This window comes from Aquila chrysaetos, chromosome 3, assembly GCF_900496995.4.
Source record: "Aquila chrysaetos chrysaetos chromosome 3, bAquChr1.4, whole genome shotgun sequence".
Classification (NCBI taxonomy): Eukaryota; Metazoa; Chordata; class Aves; order Accipitriformes; family Accipitridae; genus Aquila; species Aquila chrysaetos.
Window position 1 is genome coordinate 3,116,878 of NC_044006.1, and position 25,488 is coordinate 3,142,365.

At 43.2% G+C, this 25,488-nt stretch overlaps 1 protein-coding gene across 1 annotated transcript in view; it reads left to right on the plus strand.

Moving 5' to 3' along the window:
* LOC115339061 overlaps window positions 1-25,488 on the plus strand; it is a 211,181-nt gene that overhangs the window by 157,278 nt on the left and 28,415 nt on the right. The window contains exons 4-8 of the mRNA XM_030008393.1: window positions 15,352-15,504; window positions 16,125-16,845; window positions 18,630-18,859; window positions 20,237-20,349; window positions 24,453-24,554. Of these exons, the coding sequence (XP_029864253.1) occupies window positions 16,534-16,845; window positions 18,630-18,859; window positions 20,237-20,349; window positions 24,453-24,554 (757 nt within the window). The 5' untranslated portion in view covers window positions 15,352-15,504; window positions 16,125-16,533. The remainder of the gene's footprint in view (window positions 1-15,351; window positions 15,505-16,124; window positions 16,846-18,629; window positions 18,860-20,236; window positions 20,350-24,452; window positions 24,555-25,488) is intronic.

Here is a 25,488-nt window from a genome sequence, read left to right on the forward strand (position 1 = left end):
CCAATCTCATGGCAAAAATCAATGGGGATTGATCAATAGTTGCTCTGTAAAAAAATAAGACGATGGGAAACCTCCCTGCCTGGGCACATACTGAAGCTGTGTGCCACCCCTCCGCTTGAGACTGGCACCGCTGATGGGATCCCAACCTTATGTTTGTCCATAAAGTTATAAACACACGTTCAACACCGCAGACAGACAGACAGCAGAGCAGACCGATGCTGCGGCTGCAGAAGAGTGTGTTTTCTCCATGCTGTCTCTGGGGATTACAGGCTAGGAAACCCAGTTACGTGCACGTATATGACAAGGTTTCTGAACTGGATGAGAGAAGGTGTGTGAGAGGACAGGGTTAGAGACATGCTTTTTCCCGCTTGTCCATATTCTTTGCCTTTGAAAGCTTGGGGTTGTTCAGTGCAGGACCCAGGTCCTTAAGTATATTTTGATGTAACAGAGCTATGCAAGCTCATAACCCTTGAGCATCCATCCCTTACACCTTCCCGACTTGCAGATAGGTGCAGAGCATCAGACCTCGGGGTCCCCATTACTGTCCTGGCTGACCAAACCTTGCTCTTTTGGGAAAGCATTGAGTATTTCTTTTCCTTTTTGTAAATATAAGCCTTCTCCTCATTGGACTCATCTTCCACCCAAAGAGCTCCTTTGTGTGGCTGCCGCCTCGCAGGGCTGCTGTCACGTTCCCCCCGTGCACGTGGACCTGGTGGTGACCCTCATTCCCAAGCACACCTGGGCTTGCTGATGAGGTTCAGAATGCCTTAAAATAGGTTAATTTGTAGGAAAGTGACAGAAATAAATTGCTGGCACTTTTGTGTGCTGATAAGTTTAACCTTTTTTTTTCCCCGAGCAGCTAAATTGCCAATCATCCGGAAACATACTGGAGTTCACCCATTACATAAAGGAAGCTGTTAGTCTCATTTAAAACAATATTGACCTTTTTCCCATCCTTTCCATTTTGACTAAATTACAGGGTACATTTTTTGAAATGTGGCTTTTGTCTGACTGTAACCAGGTGACCCTGATTTTTCCTCTTTATTTTTTTCCTCACTTACAGCTTTCAACCTTTCCTTTCTACTTCTAACGCAGTTCTTAGTTTAACCGCTGAGATTTTCCAATCCAGAGATATTAAAAAAAGAGTTTGCATGATACATATATTTTCCAGTTACAAAAATCTACACCTGGAAACTAAAGAAAGCTTAGCTGGTACACACTGAAATACATGGTGTGGGAGTAGCAGGGGGCATTTTAAAAATGACTGAGAAGTGTCTCTGTTCTTCCAAATTCAGATCAGTGAGTGTGTATGAGTTTTCAGTTTCATTCAAAATTAATTTCAGATGCAACATTAACAATAGATCATCTTCTGGGAGGTGAAATATTCCTGCTAGCAAAAAATTATTTTTTTCCTTGTTTTTATCTTTAAATCGGACTGTGAGTACATATGGCTCCATGTAAAACCAATGTAACTCATTCTGAGAGATTTTTTCCTGCACAAAAACATTCTTTAGTTCATCTGGGGCCTTGGGCTGAGCCTCCGATGTCAGCTTCTGAGGACATTACAACACAAGAGTGAAGCTCGAGTTGTTTTTCTTGTACCCAAGCCCTCTGACAGCAGTGTGGCCTTACAGATATATTCTACTTATGTTTCCTTCATTATTTCCTGAAGAAATACAAAGAGATGAAGTCTCCCTGCTCCGGCTTCCTTCCTTCCTTCCTTCCCAGTTAGTGCCTAGTGGCCACTTGGCATCAATAGTATTTCCATAGGCTGAGCTGAAGCCTCAGCTGGGGTAAATCCCTGTATCTCCATTGTAACAAATGGTGGAGGCTTAGTTCCATCAGCTGAGGATCTGAACCATCCTCCTGTACATTCATGAATGTGCTTATGGCATGTGTTTCTTGTATTAACTTTTCTGGATAAAAACTAAAAATATTCCCTTGTACGTTCTGCTAGCTCTTGGCTCGTATAGAAATGTGTCTTCTAATGCCAAACTTAAATTAATACAAGCAATTTTTAATTCAAACATATGTTGGTTCTTTATATTATTTTTTCTAACTCACTGAAGTGTGTTTTTTTTCCCCAGTCCGTCCTATTTTAGTAGTTCTAGTGCTTTTTGCAGGTATCCTGAGATGTAGGAAGCTTTAGGAAGCTTTAGGATTCCCTGGCAAGGGAAGCATTCATACTCCCATTAAACTTGGAAAATACAGGCCTCTTCCGTGGGAGTGTTTATCCCACAGGTTCCGTGCCACAATACTGAAGGCCCAAAGAGAACATGGTATCTTCCAGCTTTAACCCCGTCTCTTCAATATTTGATTAATCTGAATCAGTGACATTGAAAATGGCTTGAAATGTTTAATCGTCGTCTCTAGGAAAGAGATACTCAGAAGCTAAAGGCCCTTTCAAATCAAACCGCCAACAGAGAAAATCATTTCTTCAAATTGCTTACTGGTACAATGTTCAACCCATCTGTGAAAATATTTGGGTCGCATTGCTGGGATTTGATTGACTCTCCTGCCAACACCAAAATTTTAATAAGCTATGAAGGGACAAATTATTCCAACCACCCTATCTGCATTTTGTGACCAGGCTTTGGGAGGAGAGTGAAACGCTTGCACTTGATTGCAGGTTCAACTGGGTGGCTGCGACGGCTACGTGGGCTGCAGGCAAACCAGTTCCCGGGTTAAGTAGCGTGTGCTCCTGCGGTGTGTCCGTGCCTCCGCTTCTCCTCCTCTTCCTCCTTCCTAGGAGAGGAGCAGCCTAAATCCTCCTCCTTCCTCCGCGGGGCAGAAGCATCACATTTTCCCTTTGGGCTGGCAGAGCTGCAAGGCTGCTGCCTTGCCAAAGGTTTCAGGGTTTGTGTTTAGTTCTAGGAATGCTGGTAGAGCGATTTCTTATCTTTTGGTTCTACTTTAGAGCATAGGATCCAAACATCCTTTTAGAAGCGCACGATGCAATGATGTGCACACTGGATTTATACAGTGATAGGAATAAAATAATCCTACCTGCTGTATGCAGCCTTTAGATTATCTGCTTTTACTCAGCATTAGTATGTGCCTGCATGTAAAATTGCCCCGCACAATTATTCAATCTCATGACAACTCTGCAGTTTGCAAAGCAAAAATAATCATGTGATTACCCTGTAATTAGCTGATAGTTACTAATCAATTACATCTGCAGAGTTTGCCTTCCATTGAGGAGGTGCGTTGTGGTGATTTACGGGGAAGGCACGGTGCCTGCCCCGAGCGGCTTACAGACAATCCCGCTTGGCTTTACTTAACGGCTGAGCAGTTGCTGTGGCTGGAGGAAGAAATACGGGACCAAACTCTTCATCAGAGCTGAACGGCAGGAGCCAGGCATCTCACGTACCAGCCACGGTGTCGGCAGGGTCTGGGTAGAACGTGCGTAATCTCGTTATGGGGGGATTAACGCTGAACAGGTTGGCTGCAAAAGTGTGTTTGAATGAGACCGGAGTGAAGAAAGCAAATGCATTCCCAAAACATTTGGATATTCCTGTTGTCACTTGTCTTCTGCAGGCTTAGCGCAGCCAGGGCTGCTTCTTTCACTGGGGTGGTTTGACACCCCTGCATTAAAAATAAGCACAAAGTAATGTGTATTCTACAGGAATTTCTTTACTTTGATATTCCTCCTTTCCTGAAGGGATGAACGTTACAGTCTACACATGGGCAAAAAGTAAATTTTAGTATGTACGTTGGCAGTGCGGGTTTGCTCTTCTGGCGTGCAGCTGGAAATAAGGCACACCTGTCCCTTCCCCACTCAGCAACGGTGTCCAAGTCTGGAATATTTGCAATTAGTGAAAAAATGGGATTAGCAAATACCTGTGCATAACAAATCTGGTAGAGTCCCTAATCTCTGGACACGCACTCACAAAACTCTCCCAGAACATCCTTGGCTCGAGCTTGAATGTTCATTCGGCACACGGAGGAAGGGATGATTTTGCAATATAAGGAGCAGTGCTGGGAAAACTGAAGGGAGAAGTGAAGCTACCGGCAGGTTTGAAGAACAGTTTGATAAATATTTCTGCTGTGAAAGAAGGAAGGAAGACATGACAAGAATAGAGATGTGTCTGTGAGAAGTTAGGCAGGAGTTTAAAGGGAAGGCTGAAAAGCTTGAGCCTGATGCTGCAGGGAGAAGCTTATTTTTGAGAGAGATGGGGGAAAAGGGTGAAAATATGATGGAAGAGGGAGAGGGACAAACCCTGAGGTTACAAATCAGAAAGAGCCATGCTTGAGGGAGCAAGAGGGGGGAGGCTTGAGGACCTTGGGGCAGAAAAATGTGTAGTCGGGTGCAAAAACTTGTCACCTTCCCAGCCAGTCATGAAGCCTGGCAGGACCGTGCTGTGGTCCTGATGCTCTGATCCCGGGCGGCTGCTTCCAGCGAGGACCGCGGTCCGGCCGGGAAGAACCTCGCTGCCGGCGAGCGGGGCTGGCTGCGTGCACACCGGCCCCTCGCACCTGCACGGCGTTGGGGAAATTCATCGTCCTCACCCGTGCCTTTCTCTCTCCCTTTCTATCATCCGAACCTCCTATTAAGAAAGATCCCGACAACACCATTAAAATGTCTTGCGTGGCTCGAAAATTCATTGTTCGCTAAAAGCTAATCAAAGCGCGGGTAAACACAATGGCCCCCTTTTCCCCCAGCCTGACGTTTCATTTACACAAGAGCTCAAGCCGTCGCACCGGCGTTCTGCCATGCAGCCGTCAAGCATTGATTGTGCTATTCAGCAGGATGGCTCAATAATTACAGCCCCCGATCTCCAAACCACACCAAAGAGCAGGCTTACCACTGCTAGCCTTTGTTACTAATTGTCCTTCAGGATACTTGAGATGAATTACCGTGGCTTACATTTTCCTGTTTTTCCTTTCTCTTCTATTGGGTTAAAAAAAAACGAGAAATCTTTCCACTTAGCGGAGCTGGACGGATCAGACAAGTGTAGCGTTGACTGTTGACAGCACTTCATAAGAAAACCCTCTGACTGCAAACTGTCTTATTGATATGTTCAGCTTGACACATGGGATTGATTTTTGATTGTTTTACAAAGCTCGCTTGTGCATGTTTTCATTATCAAGGCTGGGCAGTTTTCATACTAACACTTACAAAATGTTAGAGCTATTAATATAAATTGATATCATCTATACTGCGTCTAATTGTAGCAAGTAATCCAACAAATTAAGCCTCTTTCACCAAAGCTCTCCAGAATGGATTGCACTTCTGATTATTCTTTTAGTTTGTTTTGTTTGGGGGCGCTTGAAACAGTAGCAAAATTATTTTACTTTTAACTTTTTAATCCTGCTAGTCGTGAAGACAGAATTAGAGCTGAAAAGTTTTAAACTCAAGACAGGTGAATGCGATCAGCACCAAATCCGTGCTTATTCCCAGCAACTTCATAGGGAACTGGAGCGGCTCCCACGCAAACTGTGCCGGGCTGTGGTTTGGGAGGTGGTGGCACGCTCAGGGAAAGGACGTTGTCAAACGTTCCCCACACACATGGACGGGTTGGATCGATGCTTGTCCTTCATTTATTAAATCTGCGGTCCCCAACCATCCCTGCAGTCACCCCCGCAATGCCATCCCCCGTGCCCAGCCTCCACGCTCTGATCCAACTTTCCCCTTGCTCTTTCTCATCTTTCTCCGACAATCCTACTTCATCGTAAGCCGCTCTGACCCTCCAGAAATCCCAGAAATGAGGCGTGAGGTTGCTTGGTCTTTCCCATACAATCATTGTGCTCCTGCTGATGACCCCAATGAGAGTTTTTGCGCAGAGAGCCGATCCGAACTCCCCCAGAAATTTAGGAGGAACTTTCCTTCCTCCTAAGACAGATTGAAGACATGGGTTATGGTTGAGTAACATGACTGCTGTGGGTAGCTGGCCCACACAGAGAATAAGCTCCTTCTGCTAGTCCTGTTTAGCAGTTACCCCTTGGAAAAAATACTGCCTGCGCTGCCTTTGCCTTTTTTTAAATGCGGTATGTAAAAAGGAGGAAGGAAACCATCTAAGCTGAATTTTAGAAGAAGGAGGCCCACAGTCCATATGCGAAGCTGTAGCTGGTTTTGCTCCCGCATTCGCTTCATCTGTGCACGCAGCCGGCATGATCACCCACTCGGGGAGCTGAGCAGCGCACAGTGACCAGGCGTCCTATATTTCACAAGATTGTCCTTTTTTAGTCCAATCACAGGAGAAAAAAAAATCATTTCCCATCACTTTTCCCCCCATTTTTTCCCCAAGAAATGAAAATTTCATATTCCTTGGTGCCACACGTCATTTTTCTGAACCCGAGATACAATTACCCCAGTTTCCATCAGCTGAGCAGGGGCTGGGAATTTCCACTCATGAACAAATGCCCATCTTGGTTTTCTTTTTATAAAAAAGCATGGCCCTAAATAGTGTGTAAGCACTCTCCTGCGACTGTGCACCCTCTTCATAACCCTTCCACTCGAACAAAGTGATTGTCTGAACTGAAATCGCTTCACTGAGATGATTAAATTAGTTCCTACATGCCAGAGATGTACAGAGGTCTTGACATTTATATTTGGGTACTAGAGTCTGACATTCAAATGTATTCATGTTTGAAAACAGCGTAATTTAAAAAGTAGCATAAAATCCATTAATATAATAGGAAGAGAGGGCGACGCTTTAATTTGTTTGGGGCTGAGCAAAATGATCATTTCCAGGGGCTGCAGCGAGGGCAGACCGGCGCTGGCTGCGTTGGTGCAGGCAGGGGAGACGTGCTCTCCCCAACGTCCCCCAGACCCACCAACACCCCGGGTGCCGGGGTAAAATATTAAACCCAGGGAAGCCGGGGTAAAATCAACCTTGGTCTGCACACGGCTGAGATGTCTCTAATCGCAATAGGATTATTTTGACGTTATACAATCCACTATTTCTTCCTGCAGCTTGAAGTACACCTGTGGCTGGGCTGTCAAACCAACAAGTACACACGGGCTGGATCTCCAAAAAAAGCAAAACAAACAACTAATGACATTCTCAGTGATCCCAACAAGTGAAAAGCATCAAAACATATGCAAGCAGCTTATTCCAAATTTACCCGACACCCCTACAAAGAGAATCTGACCCGACGTTAAGTTCTGTATTATGTGACGAGGATGCTGTGGACTGTTGGTTGGCATTATTTAGAAACTAAAATCCTGTGGGTTTTGAAATTATTTTTGGCCCAATGATACACTTATTTAACAGGTATATTAAATACTTCTATCAGAATCCAAATCCCATTGTTTTATCATGGCTTGGATACCCAAGCAGACGCTGTCTTTTGCCTGGAAATATGATTTTTTACTTTAACACAGAGCAGCATCGCCACTTTTCAATGTTATTTTGAATGAGTGAATGCAAATGACATGATTCAATTTGCAGAAGCGGTTTCATTCATGATGTGACATTAGCATCTGGTACCTAAAGGAAACACTCTTCACCAACTAAAATAAAAAAAGTCTGATTGATAAATTCGTGAGAACAAATTCCCCGCTACGCCAGCAGTGAAGCAGCCCAGTAGTTTCATTCTTTTGCATCAAAACATAACTCTCGGTTGGGATATTCGTGTTTTTTCCCAGGATGTCCCTTGAACGTGGGGAAAAAAAACTTTAAAGATCTGGGCTGGAGCACATGAATGCACACGACCCAGTGGAAAGGAAGAAGGAGCCGGTGATAAACATGCGTGCCCACATTTTGCTGGTGTGTGTCTGCACATATTTATTATTCTCATCTGCAATATTGATGACCAAGGACCGATCTCACTGCACATGCGTCTTTCTCCCCACATCCCTTTTCCTCGACTTGCACAGCTGAAAAACACTTGGATTTTTTTGTTGCTGTTTTGTTTTTAAGCAGTGAACGAAATGCCCTGATGTTAATGCCAATTCATTTTCCCAGGTGAAGAAAAAAAAAGAAAGAAAAGAAACAAATCAAAACAGCAAATAGAGGAATGGGGGCAGGCCATTGCAATCAATAGCGAACAGGGCTGGGAGACGTTGTTTCAGCCGTTGGGAGCAGGTCAGTAGAGAGGAATATATTGTGAGAGCTAAATATGAGGATTTTATTATGCAGGGGAACCCTCATTTTAAAGGGGCAGGATAAAACCGCATTCAGGATCAAGATCAGTCTTCAAAATAGTGAAAATTACTCGCATGGCTAAGACGACTGGTATCTCTTTTTTGGAAAAACAACTCTTAATTAATTGGGAAAAAATTGGCACAAGAATAAGTGCGAATATACATATGTATACATGGGTGTGTGTACATATACATAATACACTTATTTATTATGCACGTGCTGGAGTGTGTATATGAGTGTGTGTACGTATGATAAGAATAATGAGCTATAACAAAAATGAGGGGACAATTATTCTGATCTTTTGTAACCCATCTCGGCTGTGCAAATTATCATTTTGAGCAGTCTGAAAACAGAAAACTAAGCATAATAGACTACAGGGAGGCATATTTAAAAAATAAATTAAGGAATAAAATGCACAGAGACAGAATGCCATGTTTTGTTATGTCATTCCCTGCCTGCCTTTCTTCAGGAGAGAGATTTCAAATTAAATTCAAAGACTCTACTTTTAAATAAACAATGAAAATTGAAAATAGGCTTCCTTGTTAAAATATATATCTCTCTATTTCCTCTCTTTTTTTTTTTTAAAGTAACACAGTACTGTGCAACGGTACAAAAAAAAAAAAAAAAAGGAGGGCATTAGGTATTAGGATTCCAAACGGGATAGTACATCTTTAATGATACATATGATAATTAAAGAATACAATAAACACAATTAGCATATGTTTTAAACAGTTTATTAGTGAAGCTTACCATAAAATCAGAATATATAGAGCTCCAGGGTTTGTTGGGATAACAGCTTCTAATCCTTAGAGTCATAAAATCCCTGGCTTGGAAGAAATGGGCATCTTTAAAATGATTGAATCAGCAGGCCTCGAGTGAAAACACACAAATTAGCAAACTCCAGCAGTTGGGCACTGTGGAATGCTGCAATGCACGGAGGTGAAGTCATCGCTGACACTGCCCCAGCAGCTCTGATAGAGCACAGCGGGGATGTGGTGCTGCTGTGGACATCCGAGGAGATAATTACTTTAACTCCTTCCAGACCAGGGATACCCAAAAAATAAAATAATGATAAATAAAAATACATAAATTCGGCCTTTATTTTGCAAATAGCCATCAGGAGGAGAAACGAATGCCTGAATAAGCGATGGGTATAAAGGAGATCGCGGACTTCAAGAGAGAAGGGGGGCTTGCTGGGTTTGGTCTGTCCTCCCTCCCTCCCAGCCCTCCGAGGACACGACGGCATTTCTGCAAGGCAGAGCGCAGCGCCGTGGAGGGGGCCCGCGGGTGGGTGGCCTCCCCCCAGGTGTGGGAGCCCAGGGGACTCACCGCAGGAATTACTGGGAGTTTAAAAGTTGAATCATCTAGTTAACCAGTCCGGACAGGGCTCGAACAGCGCTCTTGCCCAGCGGACAAATAATACTCTTGGCAGCGGCACTTTTTATTTCTTGCTCTTGCCTCTTTTCTTTGCCCGATGTCCATATTCTTCCTTTATCTCTCCCTTTCTTTCCTTCTGACTTCAGGGCGGTGTGAGCAGTTGGGATTTTTTTTTTTCTGCTAATGATTAACATATAAGCTCTTTACATTCATCGCTCCACCGTAGAGATAATTTCTTCCTTCTTTTGTTATTTGTTTGTTTGTTTGGAGCGGGCGAGGATGGGTTTAATCCTGCAGTTCAGATATTTTAGGTTTCTTAAAAGCAGCAGGGAAGGCTTCGGATGAGAGTCGGTGTGGGCTGAAAGGAACGAAGCTCTGCTGAGTTTTTTTGAAGGGAAGGGGCAAATTGTCAACTTTATAATGAATCCTCATCAGACGTGATGACTTCCCAGCTCTGCATCAAGGGAGAAGAATAGCAGTCAAGCGGTGTTTGAACACATTCTTATGGGGAAATTGGAGTGTTTGGATCCTGAAATTAGATCTGAAGACAGCCAAACATCTCCATAAAAATGGGAGCTTCACTCAAATGAAGGCATTTCAAGTTTGCTCAGCTCCTGGTCTAATCTGAACAAATTCAATCACAGCTCAGCACAGAGCGAGCGTTTTGCTTTTCCTGCTGTATGGCAGAATTGGTGGGCACGGCGCTGCTTTGCATGAAAGAGGCTGCCTGCTAATTTGGGTGGTTGGGAACAAATTCTTCTGAGTCATCTTAAACATGCAAGGAATACTGAAAACACACGGCATATGTGCATGCATGGAGACAGTACGTTGCTTTAGATTTATCCCATAGCTGGGAATTTGTGTCGATACTATTTTCCTTAACTTCTGCCTGAGCCCTCAAGTCCAGGAGATGGATGCACTACGTAGTAGCAACGCAAATGCACAGCGTAAGCCACGTTTTGCCCCATAGATATTAGTCTGGGTTTGCCCCATATTAGTCTACATAAAAAAGAAACTAGCTGGAGGAGAAATGAAGGTCCAAAAAGATGAAGTGACTTCCCCAAGGTCAAACAGCAGGACGGTGGCAAAGGCAGGAATATAAACATGAATTATATTGTCACTCTGCTAGAGGAAAAGGTTGAAATGCAGCTCATTTTTTTTCCTGTGCTTTAGACCCAGCTTGACGTATTTGACCTCTGTTCAGCTGGCCAAGGTCCAGGGAAAGAAATATGAAAAGTAGGATTCTCTGTCTACTCTGGGGAAAGGGATGAAGGTAAACTGACGTGTATTATGGGTTAACTCAACGGCATTGCCTGGTTTAAGCAAGCCAAGGGGTGAGTCAGGGTCTAGTCAACTGGTTTTTCTATTGACTTCGTTGGGTTTGAGATACATTTGGAGAGAGAAAGAAATTTGGTCCAGCAAGCTGGGTAGAGGGGAGGGAATGTGACTGCACCCATTTTTTATTGTAATGTTTCACTATTGACATTCCCACACTGATTCATAGCCGGCGGTGCTCGCCAGACACGAGAGTCAGCGCAGTACAAGGAGGTTTGATCGCAAGACCTGATTTTTAGCTCCATCTCCAGTTTTTAGCAGAGGAATTCAGCATCTAGTGGAGCATTCACAGCAAATTGGCAGGGAAGCGCAGAGCAAAAGCAGCTTGGCGTTCTGCTTAGGGTGGTTATTTCAGCCTGTAAAACCCTCACCCAGGGCTCGCCCTTACCTGGAAGAAGGTTCTGCAGACCTCCATCCCCGCCTTGGCTTTACACGCTCCTTTTGGGGAAGAGTTTATCATTTCGGAGGTGTAACGTCCTATGCCGTTGTCTGATTACGGCACGTAAAGCCTGCTGGCACACAAGTGTTAAAGAATAATAAATATATGTGCCAGACGTAACTCAACCGGAGCTGGGTGCACTGGAGGGTACCAGTTGCTGCTCCCTCGTGCCAGTTGCCCACCGACATCCCCCACAATGGGTAAAGGGGCACTGGGGTAAAATTGCAATACTCGGGAGCAGAATATCCTTCAGAAATGAGGAGTTACATCAGTAGGAATTCATCTCGATCAAAATCAGAAACAAAATTTAGTGTCAGCTAGCCCTCTCTGTTCTCGCCGTTATGGAGAAGGCCACAACATTTTCTAAACCTGAGATTTTAAAGAAAACATTTTAAATAACAATGTGTGCACTGTTCCCTTTTTCATTTAGGTGTAAGCATTAACGCACTTTATTTTTTTTTAACCAACTAAACACATGGCACAAGCATTTGTGCACTTTGAATATAAGGTGAATTTAGCATACACAGAATATTTTCCTGTTCATTTGCTGTTAGCATTTTGTATTTATTAGTGAGAAACTCAGAAATGGTGGATACTGAATTCAGCTAAAAACTAATTCTGCACTGAATATTTGACTAAGATATTTAAACTCTGTTAGTTATTTTTATAGGTATTCTAAAAATAATACCATAGGGTTTATTACCTAACCCATATTACACATAATTTGACATTTGAATGTTGAGGTCTCATACGTGTGTTCAAACAGTGAGAAAATATGCACAGAAATTTTTCAAGGCTTCTTTAAAATAAAAATTAAAAAATCAGAAATCTATTACGTGCCCCAACTACATTGCAAATTGAAAAATTGACAGTGGTGGGTAGCCTATACACTGACATTTATCAGCTCGGTTCCTCTGCACAGACTTTTAGGATGCTCTATCACGGATTAATGTCTCTCAGCAAAGAATGTGCTATAAAAAAATAAGGAATGCAGCTGATAAAATTAATGAAACAAATCATTGTTGAAAAGCATTTGGTGAGGTGTGAATTTGAAAGCTAGTTTCCTAAAACAATATTTGTAAAATAAACAGAAATTAATATCCATTAATATTAACATAATTATCTTAACTGAGAATGTTGAACTGTTGCCTGTTTTGTTCTTTTCAACTGCAGCATCTCAGTACAACTGTTTTTGTAGCTGGGGAATAATCTGCTTGTGTGTGCTGTAATGACACAAGAAATAAAACGTAATAAAAGGAATAAAATCTGAATTCCCATCTCAGCAAAGAGTAATTCCACAATCCATATATTTTTTGGTGGCTTTCCTGTAAGGTGAATACTTCTGCATGGCTTTATTTCCTAGACCCATTTCCACTGCCACCTTGAGTCGGGCTCACAGGCGAAACTCATTCTGCTTAATACAAAAACCTTTCGCCAGATCTTCAAATAGCTCTGAGTGATCCTAAATTTCCGAAAGCCTTGGAGAGTGATGTGAGCTCAGGAGCTGCGAGTTCCCGCTGCAGCGGTGGCCCCCCGCCGTGGGACAGCCCCTTCTCTCGGCCTTTCCCACCAAGGAGGATGGGTTTCCAGGTGGGCATCCCAACTTTTGCATGCACATCAGAAGCAAACTTCAGATCTTCTCAGCTCTGCGCACAAAAATGTGACATTTTTCCATGAGAAATGACTTATTTTTAGTCCTGCAGATACCGCAGTAGCTTGCTAGTGAAACCAGGCACGATGTGGACTGAAGTAAAAATACCAATACCTCGCAAAGTTAAACCACAGACAGAAAAAAAGGAATTTGTTCTTTTAATCACCAAAGCAATATGACGCACGCTCGCATCCCAATAAATTGTTAGCTTGCGATTTGCCAAATGCAAACAACGTGGTGCCAGATGGTGGCACCACCATGAAGGGACAAGGGGTCTCGGACAGCCCAGGAGGCAGGACAAGCCGAATCCATCCCTTTGAGTTTCAGACATCTCGGTGCTAAAATCAGCCAGCTTTATCACGAGGAAGCCCCAGCAGGCAGGATGGGAGAGTTTTGGCTTTGGCTTCAACAAGACTTCAGCTCTAATTTGCAGTTTGTGAGGTCCCGCGTTAGTGTTTGCACACCTGCCCACGCAAAGGGGGTACCGTATGTTTTAGGTGGGATCCTTTCTTTGAAGCGAAATGAAATGCTAAAGAGTTTCTTAGCAAATATCTCCTTTCAAAACTTATCCGGGTCCATCTCATGCAGAGTTAGTGTCTGTCCACTGCATCGCCACTAATGGTTGTGTAAGGTGTCCACCAGATCTGATCCGGAGAGACTGGAGTTATGGGAATAACCGACTTTTCAACTCATTGGCTCAGCAACCTTATTAATTTGGCCATAATCAAAATATTTCATCCAACCTGAAAAAAAAAAAGAAGTTATGTTTTACCTAGACACTCCTTAACGACCTCTATTATTACTATCAAGACTTTAAATGTTGTTTTGAGGAAAAAAAGCTCTGAAACATTTCGGTTTGGAAGCGTGGAAGTGAAACTTTTTTTAGTCTCTTTTCCAGCCTGCCACGCTGCCATATTTACCACGGCGCTAACAGTTGTCAGAGATTATCTGGCTGAGTCACAGCTTTTATGGGCTCGACTCCGGTACTAGAGACGCGAAGCAGCTCCTCTGCAACCCAAGGTTTATGTTGGCATAAGCAAGATCAGAATTCGCCCTTCTGTTTACCATTTAGCTGAATCACCCCATCACAGACCAACTGTCATCTGTCACTCCATACTTTTAATGGTACATTGCACTGATGTTGTCTATTTTTTCCCCTTCCAAGCAGCCCTGTCACTCTGGTATGTGCTAATCTCTTCTTCCAGGCTTCTGTTGGATCTCTTAATGATGATGCCACTGCAATTTTGGTTTGGTTTTTTTTTTTTTAAAAAAAAGGCAAGAGAGACTTTGGGGAGCTAGAGGCAGAATCAGATTTGCCCTATAACTCAGGCTGCAGACTAAATGGACCTCAGCCTTTTGAAAAGTGCCTCCTAAGACGTGTTTTATCCGTACAGTCCCAGGCATCGTTTTAGCTAGGGAGCGGAGGAGGTACCCCTCCCACAGTCAGAACGGGGCTGCATCTCTCCAACTAAGTGCATTGCAGAGAATTAATTAATTTTAAAATTACATTCTGTTCTTAATGCTAGGGCCTCGCTGCAGCTCTCTATTCCTATGGCCAATGGACCAGAAATCTTTACCCAGTGCCTGGCTTCCTTGGGGCCCCGGTGGTGACAGCACTTCAATGCTTATTAACCCGTGCGGTGACAAAGGACTCGCATGGTCCTGGCAAGCGCCTTTGCACAACGTCTAGCGCCCGGCTCGCGTCTCCAGGTGGGGAGGTGCTTTTCTAACATCTGCAAAGATGAATCACGTATTCTTTTTGTATTGCAATAAGCAAAACGGGGAGAGCAACGCCTTGCAAAAGGCAATTCAGCTGTGGGAGGAGCTGCCCACCCAGGGCAATAAAAAATATTGCAAGATTTTAATATTATTTCCTGCCCTCACAGGGGTATATGTGGGTGTGGGTGTTGGGGGAATTTAAGCTACAGCAATCTTCAGCGAGTTTTTCTACCCATTTTCCATTTGTATACAGTTAGATTGTTCATCTAATAATTTTAGCCTTTTTTTTTATTTTTGCAAACATCTACAAAAAATTCTGAAGTTTCTTCGTGGCCTTTCCAAAATTACCCATATGTATGTGAAACAAACATTAACACTGAGCAGTGAATTTAGTGTGAACTATCACTTAGCTATTGCGGGTAACGCCTGTGAAGATTAACCCATTTGGGGGTCCACGCATTTTTACGTTGGCAAAGGTTTTTGTCCCTGCAAAATTCAAGTTAACATATGCACCATTTTGATGAGTCCAAGTTCAGGATAAAAATGGTTTCGCTAGTTCAATTGCTATATGTATGCGACGTATAGTATACATAACTTGTAGAGGTCCATCTGGTAAGAGAAATAATACTGTGTCATTGCATAATATGTGTCTGGGTGTGCATGTATTTCTCTGTACTCCTTCTTTGTCATGATTCCACAGTTTAATTTAAATACGTGTTTCACTTCTCTCCATATTTCAGGTTTATTACAGAGTATGAAAATCAGGAAGCTTTTTGTTCACTTCATACATCTCTTCCAACAAAGCCAGACATCAGAACCCAGCACAGACTCCAGAGTGATTATTGTTACACATGATCTATGGAGCAGATAAATTACAGCTTGATTTTTATAAGGTATATTGAGCCTGCAGGCTTCAGCAGAAACAAAAACAAAACAAAACACAAAACCTTGGTTTAACTAGTAATTTGAGGAAATATGACAAACCTGACATGGAAGTCACAGAGCAAATAAATATGCACATCCATCATTTTGTAAAATAATGCCTTCGCTAGAGAGACCTCTGCTTGCTGCAGTCTGCAGTGTAAAATTTCAGATCCTGCTACATGAAGAATCAAGTTAGTTATAGTTGAAAGAAACAATTGTGTGTATAAGAAAACCAGTGCCGTACATTAAATTGTGCAAATATCAATCTGTGTGAGTCAAAACTAAATTGGTTTTAGGACATATTATAATATTCCTGGAACGTTTAGATGTGGTTTTTCTTCATAATATGATTCCTAAAATACCGATCAGAGAGTCTTTTCTTTTATTGTAAAATAATCTAGTTCCTAGAAATACAATCACCCAGTGGTTATTGCAGATATAAAATCCTACTTCATACAAAATACAACAAAAGGCAGTTTCAGAGTCATCTTCTGAGCACAATAGTTTTGTTGGTGCACTGGAAAGAAATTACGTACGCAATTCTCACTTCAGGAGTCGGCTTTTGGTACTTACTATTTTTTTTTTGCAGCTTGCCAATATTTGGAAGGTTTTGTGTGATGCTGAGGAACACCGTCAGCGCCCTTTATGCGAGATCTGCCTCTCAAACAGTCCCATCCCTGTGGAGGCAAGGAACTGCAGTTATCTCTGAGTTTGAGTTCACAACACAGCAAAACGTACCTGCTCAAAGAGGAGGCTGTAGCATGGCACTGATGGGGACGTCGCCTTTGACATTGGGAGGAGGGTTTTACTCAGAGTTTAAGGGTTAAATCTAACAATTTATGTCAAACTGCCTCTGGATAAAGCACAAAACAGAACCAAATGCTCCACTCCTAAAGAAGTGTCTTCATCAAAGCCACGACCCCGTTCATGCTCCGTTCCTGATCCAATGAGTCCTTAGGATTTTCTCCATCTCCAGGGATGCTTCTTGAACAGGCAGGATGAAGAGGAGCCAGATCACCGCCACACATCCACATGCACGTGTCCAAAATACCCGCCAGCGTAGAAAAGGAGACACTGCCACGTGCAGGGAGGTGGGTCTGGGTCCTCCCAGGCAGCGGCAGGACCTAGATCACCAGCGCCCTGCGCCTGGTCTCCACCACGTTCAGAGAAATCCCGGTGGATGGTGCCTGAAAGAGGGTGGAAGAGCCTCTGTGTGCAAGTTCCCAACGGGGCAGAAGTACAAACCACAAACTGAGTGGCTCAGCCATGTCAAAACTGCCATGACTCCGGGGATACACAGAATTATTGCTGTAGGTATCTGAGAGCTCTAACATCCAAAGCTGGAGTGCCAAGAAGTAAAGGATTTCAGGTTAATAGGTTGGGAAGTAGGGCTGAAGTTCCTTTTGAGGTGTTTGCCTCCTTTATTAGCTGTGTTCCACATAACCTGGCTGGGAGGTCTGCAGGAAACTCTAAATTGGACTACGAACCTCATATCTTCCACTCGTAACCACAAGACCATCCTAAGTATACAACAAAGGTGGTGGTCAGCAAAATAAGTCTAAGTTTGACCTCCACAGCAGCTGTTTTGGTCCGATCTTGTAGGGTTTGGTCCATAGGTATGATCCTATGTTTTGGTCTGATCCTGCCGTTCTTGGTCAGGCAAACCTTACTTGAGCCACTTGGAGCATAGCTTATGTGAAGAGTCCATCATCTCTTCCACTGCGTCTTCCAAGTCGCATCTTGCAATTGAAAAGCCAAATGCATGTTCACTACTCTTAGCATTGCAAAGCCAAAATAACTGGTTTGTGCTTCATCCATAAAATTGCCAGCTAAATATTCATTCTGGAATCATTACTCCAGGTGTTTGTCAAGGAAGATGTACAAAGCAGACAGAACATGTTTAGCATTTCATATAGCAGGTTGAGCTGCGGGAGTGACAGGTTGAAAAATCTTGTTTGGACTCATAGACTGAAACCGTTTAATATAGAAGTCACTGGTGGACTATAAATACGGAAAACCAATGTGCCATATTTTTATAGAATCCCCATTCTGCATGTCTTTTAAACGTATTAGTACTTCAGAGAAGCTGTAGAAGCTAAACTCACCAATTTTTGCTTTGGACATCTACAATTCTTCAATGGGTGAAACTTCAGAAGCCCAAATGCCTGCACGATATACAATTCATTTGAATGTGCATTCATATTAACTGACCCCGCAAAAGCCAACTGTGTTCATTTAGGCTAGGAATTACCCAATTTGCTCACATAATCTCAGCAATTACATGTTCATCTTGTTTAAATATCAGACCTATGGTGTCATTTACGTAGTATCTGATCTTTTTACTTAACCTCAAAGATATTAATCTTTATTAAAGGGGATGAGAGGCAAAGAGGAGGAAGAGATGCTGGTGACAGATATTCTGACAGCTAGGAAAAGTCATTTATAAAGTGAACATCAGTAAACATTAGGGGTGACATACTGATATCAGCAGCAAGTAAACGGATGGCCAAGCTAGGATGAGGTATTACACCTGAAATTGTGGCAACCATTTTTTTTCCCAAGGTTGATCTTTTATATTTTTTAAAGAGAAATTTACTATTATGCCTCCTGCTTCGCCTATGGTAAAATGCGAGAAATTTGACTGAGATTTACTTAAAGTGACAGCAATGCCCCATTTTGTCCAAGAAAGATGATTACTAAATGTCACGTCTATCTGCTCTCATGTGGATCACTTATTTGACATGTTTGTGTCTAAGCTTCATAGCAGTTTGCAACATGTTTCCTGGTGCTCTGAGGCAATTTGAAACCTTTGTGGTGAAAACATGAGCTGGCCAACGGCAGTTCATTTAAATAAATAAATAATAAAGTTGGGATTTGTTCCTCTCAATCCCAAGGGTGTCAGGCCAGAATTAGGCACAAAAAGCCCTTACAAAACCAGACGAAGAGCGTATGTTTCTGGTCAGGCTGCGAGAAGGTCATTGCTGGTGGGATGCTCTTACCATCTCAGCTGAAGTAGAAGCACACCAAAAACAAAACACTGGTGTTTAAACACAGAAAATAACCTCGTACAATTTGCTCTTTTTATTTTTTTTAGAAATCCGCGAAATGCTACAAAAATCTGAAACAGGGAAGAGCGTGGGTTCTCCCACTTTGCTGCAGAACCAGCTTCTTTTTTTCCCCCACTTTGCTCAGTTCCTGGAGGGGGAGATGTGAAACCCAGCTGGGTGCAGACGAACCGCTGGAGTCACGAGCACGAGCTCCTGCGGTGGGGAGTCCATTTAAATCCGCTTTGCTGAGCCTCAGAAGTGACCTAAGGAAAGCAAGGTAGAAGGCTTTTTGCACAAAATGGAACCGTAGTCATGAATAATTAATGGATTTCTACCTTCTCTGCCATTTTAGCTCGTCCTTCTTAGTAGTTATTGCCTTCCAGTCCGAAAGTGTGTCTGTAGACTGACAAATTAACGCGTGCATGTTTTGGAGACCATAAGGCAGCAGCCTGAAGAGTCAAGAATTAAGGGGTGTGCTGGAGATGCGGCCTCCCACCAGACCCAGCTTTCTTCAGCAGTCCCAGCGGTCCGGAGGGTGGGAATGCTCTCACACAGAACCAGGCTCTGGGACCCTCTTAGCAAGGCCAAATGCTCTTTTTCCCATCCTCTTTTAAAAATTCCTATCAGTCCTGTTCAAATACAGCGGTGAATAATAAAAAAGAGAGCTTACATTCTGAGTGCAAGGACATAAATACATCTAATGAGAATTATACACCTTTGTATCTGTTTTAGCACCAGAGATTCAGCCAACCTGCGCAGATGCCCATGTATTTATGAATTTTGAGGTGCAAATACTAGGGTCACAAAATATAGCAACAATATTGAGTCACGGCTTATCCTGTTGACTGCCCTGTGCTATCTGTACAGTCATAACCTCAGTCATGTTTGCATGATCAACCTATCCCAGACTAATGGCAGCTCTATAAAATTTTAAGCTTTTTCTTGCAGAGATGCCTTTAGATGCCCAGTTGCCAGCTCACACATCGGCACTCACTTTAGTCACAGTTTAACTCCCAGAAAACCTGCAGGAGCAACAAAACCAGCTCTAAATGTATCCTATGTAATATGAAAAGAGGGGGTTTTTTAGCATATGGTGGAAGATTAAAGCCATTCTAAATGAAAGTAGAGTGCGTAACTGGATACAACAGCTCTAAATAGGTGGCACATGTCAGCAGGCATTACAACAGTGTCTTTAGGTGAGCCTTTGATATAGACTGCTGAATAGTTCAGTGAGATAGATGCGACCATGAGAGAGTTTCACAGCCTTGATTTGTTTTCCAGCTAAAATAAATCTGAATAGAATAGACTTAAATTACCTGTGATTTTTCTGTCTTTAAAAGGACACATAAAAGCTCATGAGATCACTGCGCGCCCTGGGAAAAAAAGGGAAAGGAAAAAAAAAAAAAAACCAGGAAAACTATGAAAGATTCATTTTAATGGAATCCAGGTTTAGCTGCTTCATATTTAATAATGTTTAATATTTCATTTACTACTGGGGACTCACCTTTTTCAGAAGAATGTAAGATTCAAGGCACTATCGTGCATTAAGATTTTATGTCTGACTGTAGCAATATTGTAAGGGTTGGCATTGGAGCTGCTGAAGCCCGATGCAGAGAGCCTGGAAGCAACAAGGTTTCCTTCTTTTTTCCTACAGCCAAAATAGGAGCCGAAGCCCCAGGAAGTGGTGGGGTATAGCTGTGAATCCTAGCAACAGGCGGAGAGAGAACTGTACGTTTCTTCACGTCCTCCAAGTGTTGGTGCCTTCTGGTACGTGATTTACAGGGAGCAACAGAGACCTTGGAAAGGCCCTTCATGCTGTTGCATCAAGAAAGAGCAGGAAAGGACAGAGTTTTTCCAGTGGGGTGGGTGAGTTATTACAGTCTGAGGGGAAAAGCAAACAAAGCAACACTCCAGAGTTCATACTGTTGTTGCTATTGCACTTTCCTTCATTACAACGCACTGCCTATTGGTGTGGGGCTTTTTCAATTTTCTGTGCTTTTAATCTTTTTTAAGCCCTTCTGAGCAATAATGTGGGCTTTTCTTTTTGAGCAAATGATGAAAACTTACACTCAAAAGTGTGAGCGTAGACTTCGCAAGAAAAATCCATAATTCTGCTGTCTGCAATGAAATCATGAGCATTAAAATCTATGACCTGCATTTTGCAGAAAGGAAACTGAGACCTGAGCACATATTTCCTGGAAGGAGAGGGTCCTTTTAAATATGCAGTAGGTCTTGCCTTGCCAATATTAAACTAGCTTTTCTTCCTGGAGAGTCTGTCAATACAGTTTGACCTGTCTCTATGGATATTCTTCAGAGCCTGAAGCGCTCAGATAATCTAAAAGGGTCCCTTGGCCCCATCCTAGGAAGGTGGTTTTCAGTCAACTGGCTTCCACGGAGCCTGGGACAAAGAGCAAGACGGGACCTCCAGACGCCTTGGTCCCATCACCCCGTTCAGAAATGTACTATTTCCCAGCTGATGCCGGTTTGTTAGTTTTTGCCACTAGTTTTCCTACTGGAAGAATCTTGCAGACTCTTAGGATTTTTGCCTGGATGCAAATTGTGAGAAGAGGGGCACTGAGAAGAGCTGGGATGGAGGGCATTTCATTGTGCAACAGGGACTGCTGCTTCTGTTAAAGGATTAATTTTGTGGTGAGTAGCACTAGTGGGTTGCTGCCTTGGACTGGACCAGCTGCTGCAAAGATGAAGCACAGACTCAGACAGAAGGTTGCAGCAGAAGCGAAGGATTTGGCTCCCAGCTAGCACCAAAGCTGAAGAAGGGTCCTATAAGACCTTCTGTCTAGGGGGGGCATGTTCAAAATGCACTCCCCTCCTGAGGCAGCTCCCTTCGAGGTTTTCTAAGAAGATTTATCGCTAGGAGAGGGCAAGCTTTTTTTTTTTGTGCTAGCAATTTCAGTTTCAGATCTCATCCAGGGGCTCTGGCATTTGCATAACTTCCCACGGAAACTGAATCAATGTTTGACATCATGGAACAGAATCTCAGGCGTGATTTAGCATTAGTAAGCCACTAGTCATCAGCATACTGTCATTCCCCTATATCTGACATCTTAATATAGTCAGCCCCATGCACACACATGTTCAGCAGCAGCAAATTCTTATGCTGTCGCCATGCATGAGTTGTTTAACATGGGCTTGCACATACGAACATCCAAAAGACACTTGTCCAATATGATCAATTTTCAGTGCTCAAAATGCATTTTCCTTTTAGGTAAGAAGGGAATTTTAAGTCCTCTTAAATAATTGAAGATACTACTGATACAATCAAAAGTCAAGCTCCCCAAGATGAAAATGTCTAGATGATGAATAAGTTAATGGAACTAAAATCCCAGTCGTAGCTGATTAGGGGACCAGGAGAGTTTATCAGAGATGGGAATGTACAAGCCCAGTCACAGCCTGACCTTGTAACGAATGAGAGCTGAAAAGCAATTAATTGAGAAATTATCAGGGAAAAGCGAAGTTGTATGGTTGGTTAGGTAAAGCAATATGTCAATGGGCCAGGGATTGATTTGGCTGGAATACCTCAAGGTCTCTGTTCTGATGATTCAGGACTTGAAGGAACTGGCCCGAGCCAAGCAATAAAAATAAAACAGGGTCAGCAGAGGGAGTCATCAGTCAGCGTGGTGGATCAGTGTTCATGTATTATTTAGCTGATAGTTAAGGGAAGTTATCAAACAAGAGCAGTCTTTAAACCCAACTTTTTCCCCCAGGGGAGGGGAAACGAAGGGAAAGAAAAGAAGATGCCCTATTGTGCCAACGCTCACTGTCCTCAGCTAAAACACCGAGCTAGGAGATGGGTCCTGGAACAAGAGCTGCCATGAGTGCGTGTTCACGGCGAGGGACGGTCGGTCTTGCTTGGGGCTGCAGTGAGGCAATGACAAAGACCCCCACAGACTCTCAGTCCAACTCTCCATGCACAGCCTCTGAATCCCAGAAGTCAGCCCTGCACCAGCTTCTTCCCTTGGCTTTTCCTTCCTCCCTTTGCCCGCCAGCTGACTTTCTGATGCGCATTAGAATACAGGCAAATCTAGACGCAGTTCTTCAACCTCTGCTCTGCTTTGGTTTGACAGTGGGCATCGTTTTCTGCCGTGATGTTTTCCTCCTTCCTGCTGCCAACAGGCTGCACAGGACTTCTACTCCCATCTCCAGCAGATACCAGGACCTCTCCCAGGCCACCAAACTAACAGCGACCTCCTGCCCCCTTGTATCTTGATTGCATCAACTCATCCACACGTCAGCCTCCCACGTCCTACACATTTGGGAAGCTATTGCTGAGACCAGGACTTTAGCATGTTGATCTGAGCTGCAAAATGTGGCTAGAAACACAGTTCCTCTCCTTCACAAGATGTTTTAGGATCTGAATATGAAACAACCTGAATGAGAATGTAGTACCCTGTAGCTCAGGAGAACAGCAAAGCAAAACAAACGATATATAAAGTCTTCTAGAAAGATCAGTGGGTTGGGTGAGAATAGCTGTCTCTTTGCTTGTCTTGTGACAATTCACTAAATAACACTAAACTATGTCTCTCTCTCTCTCTCTGAAGACAGGAGAAAACCCCCGCAGAACCACCCAGCACATGTTTCGTGGCAGGATCAGGGCCTCAGACACCACAAACTGTTCCTTTTTGGGATCAAGATCCTGAGATGCTGCAGAAAATTTGGGCTGGAAGTTTGCTGGAAAACTACAGCTAGCTTTCCCAGCAGGACAATATTTAAAGTTCTGCTTTTTGGAGAAAGGCTTCCTAAATATTTCAGATTTGATACTGGATCTTTTTGTCATTTCCTTGACAAAACCTAAATGACAGCAGCCTCTGTGGCTGAAAATAGGAACGTCATTAACATCATAGCTAGAGCAGGGCAAGAGACAAAGGTTTGGCAGATAAATATAAAATGTCTGGTCATGCAGTTATAGGGCGGGCACTTTCATGTCAAGGCTAAGGGGTGCTGCCTGGAGATAATAAAATAAAGGAAGATTATAGCACGCAGAGAAACTTGCATATCCCCATCACAGCAGAGGTGAGTTGCACTGGGCTCTGCTCTTTGCCCTGCGAGGTTGCGGGTGGGGAGGGTGGCCGAGATGCGTGTGGACCTGATTTGGTTGTGGGTGTCTTGTGAAGGGGGACCCCAAATGGGGAGTTGAAGGAATGGAAGGGAACTAAACTGCTCCCCATGGGAAAAGTCTCCTTGCTGGGACTGGTCTCTGACTGCAGGGAATGGTCAGAGTCCAGGAACACTGGAGACAGGAAGCTAAAAACCCCACTAACCAAATAAGAACAAAGCTGTGATTTTAGCTTGTTAAACCTCAATATGTAACAAATACAAGAAACTCCAATATTTCACTGCAAGTAGCCATTGCTGCTGCAAACACAGGTTTTTAGAAGGAAATTCCAGCAGCAACTTGGAGATAAAGGAACAACTTATCCCACTGCCTGTGGACATATCTCAACACGCACTCATTTCTGGGACTCACAGTATGTCACGCTCCATGTAACGCATTTTCCATTTGTCCTGACCTGAGAGCTTTGCATTCAAGGAGCAGATCCCCCAAGTGAATTCATCAGGAGGAATAATAACCAATGCACAAGCTTGGAGTTGCTGGGCCAGCAGATCCATCCTGCAGTTGTCAGTGTGTTGAATTTCAGGGTAGCATAAATGCAGTCTCCCTTACTTAAGGACCAGAAGGACACAACAGTATTTTTTTCCAGCCTATTTTATTGAAATGAGAGAGAAAGAATAAACATGAAGTCTAAGCAGCAGCAAACAAGACTAACTAGCAGTGCCCAGCAAGGGGGTCATTAAACTGAATATCTTTTGTGAATGAAGGAAAAAGGTTTAAATGGTTTCTCTCATTCCAGCAGATCCTCTCAGTGATGCACAGGACAGCAGATGTGATCTACTCGGGGGATGTGAAGACACCTGGCACGGGATCTGCAATCCGGTCAGACGGGATGGGACAGGTGATCATGTTCTTTCATTTTTTCCTGACTTTGGGAGCTATGTGCAGTCTTGGCTGTGTAAATCAGAAAAGTTTCCTTGGATCTGTACCATTTTATGCCAGGTTAGCATTCAATCTGATGATCAGCTTGGGAGAAATGTATGCCCTTTCTAGGGTGATTGATTTACTGCCTTACCTCCCTGAGCATTGCCACATAGGTGAATAAGACAGGCTCAGAGCCACTACTTACTATTAACAGTGGATCACTCTGAGAGAGGAAAATGGGATTTGCCCCACTATGAGCCACATTGCCTTTTCTCCTTTGCTTCCTTTTTGGGATTGCATCATCCCTCTCCTCTGAGGCTGAGCTGCTGCGCAGTCTCAGTACAGCATGTGAGAGTTTATGAGGTGGTAGTGGAAGTGCTGGCACGTCCCGGCATTAATCACTTATTATCACCTTATGATAATTATCAAAGCTGATTCCAGATGAATCCTCTTTGGAGAAGGTCCTTGGCCTGCCCTCTGCTCTGCAAAATGCACGAGGTACTGCTTGTGCAAACACAACAATCACCAGAAGTAAAATCAGTGAAATCCAAAATGTGACATTACGTTGCATGAAGGAGCTAGCTAGATATTATCACTGAGACATAATAAATTCATGTCATTATGGTAGGAATCAGGAAACATTTGTAGATACATATAAAAATTCTGTCTGAAAGAATTCTGTGATCTTCTGAAGGTTTGCATGTACACTTTATAGTTGGTGGCATGATCTTATTAATATGGGTTTGTGCATTTGCAAGCTGTGTAGCTGCAAAAACCCAGAGACCAATTCCTTGCATGATTTTTTTTAACTTAAAATACCGATACCTGAAATTCTTTTGTACTCCAAATACCACTAGAAATAAGGCAAAAAAGGCAAAGCAGAGTACAAACAGAAGATTCATGGCTTTTGA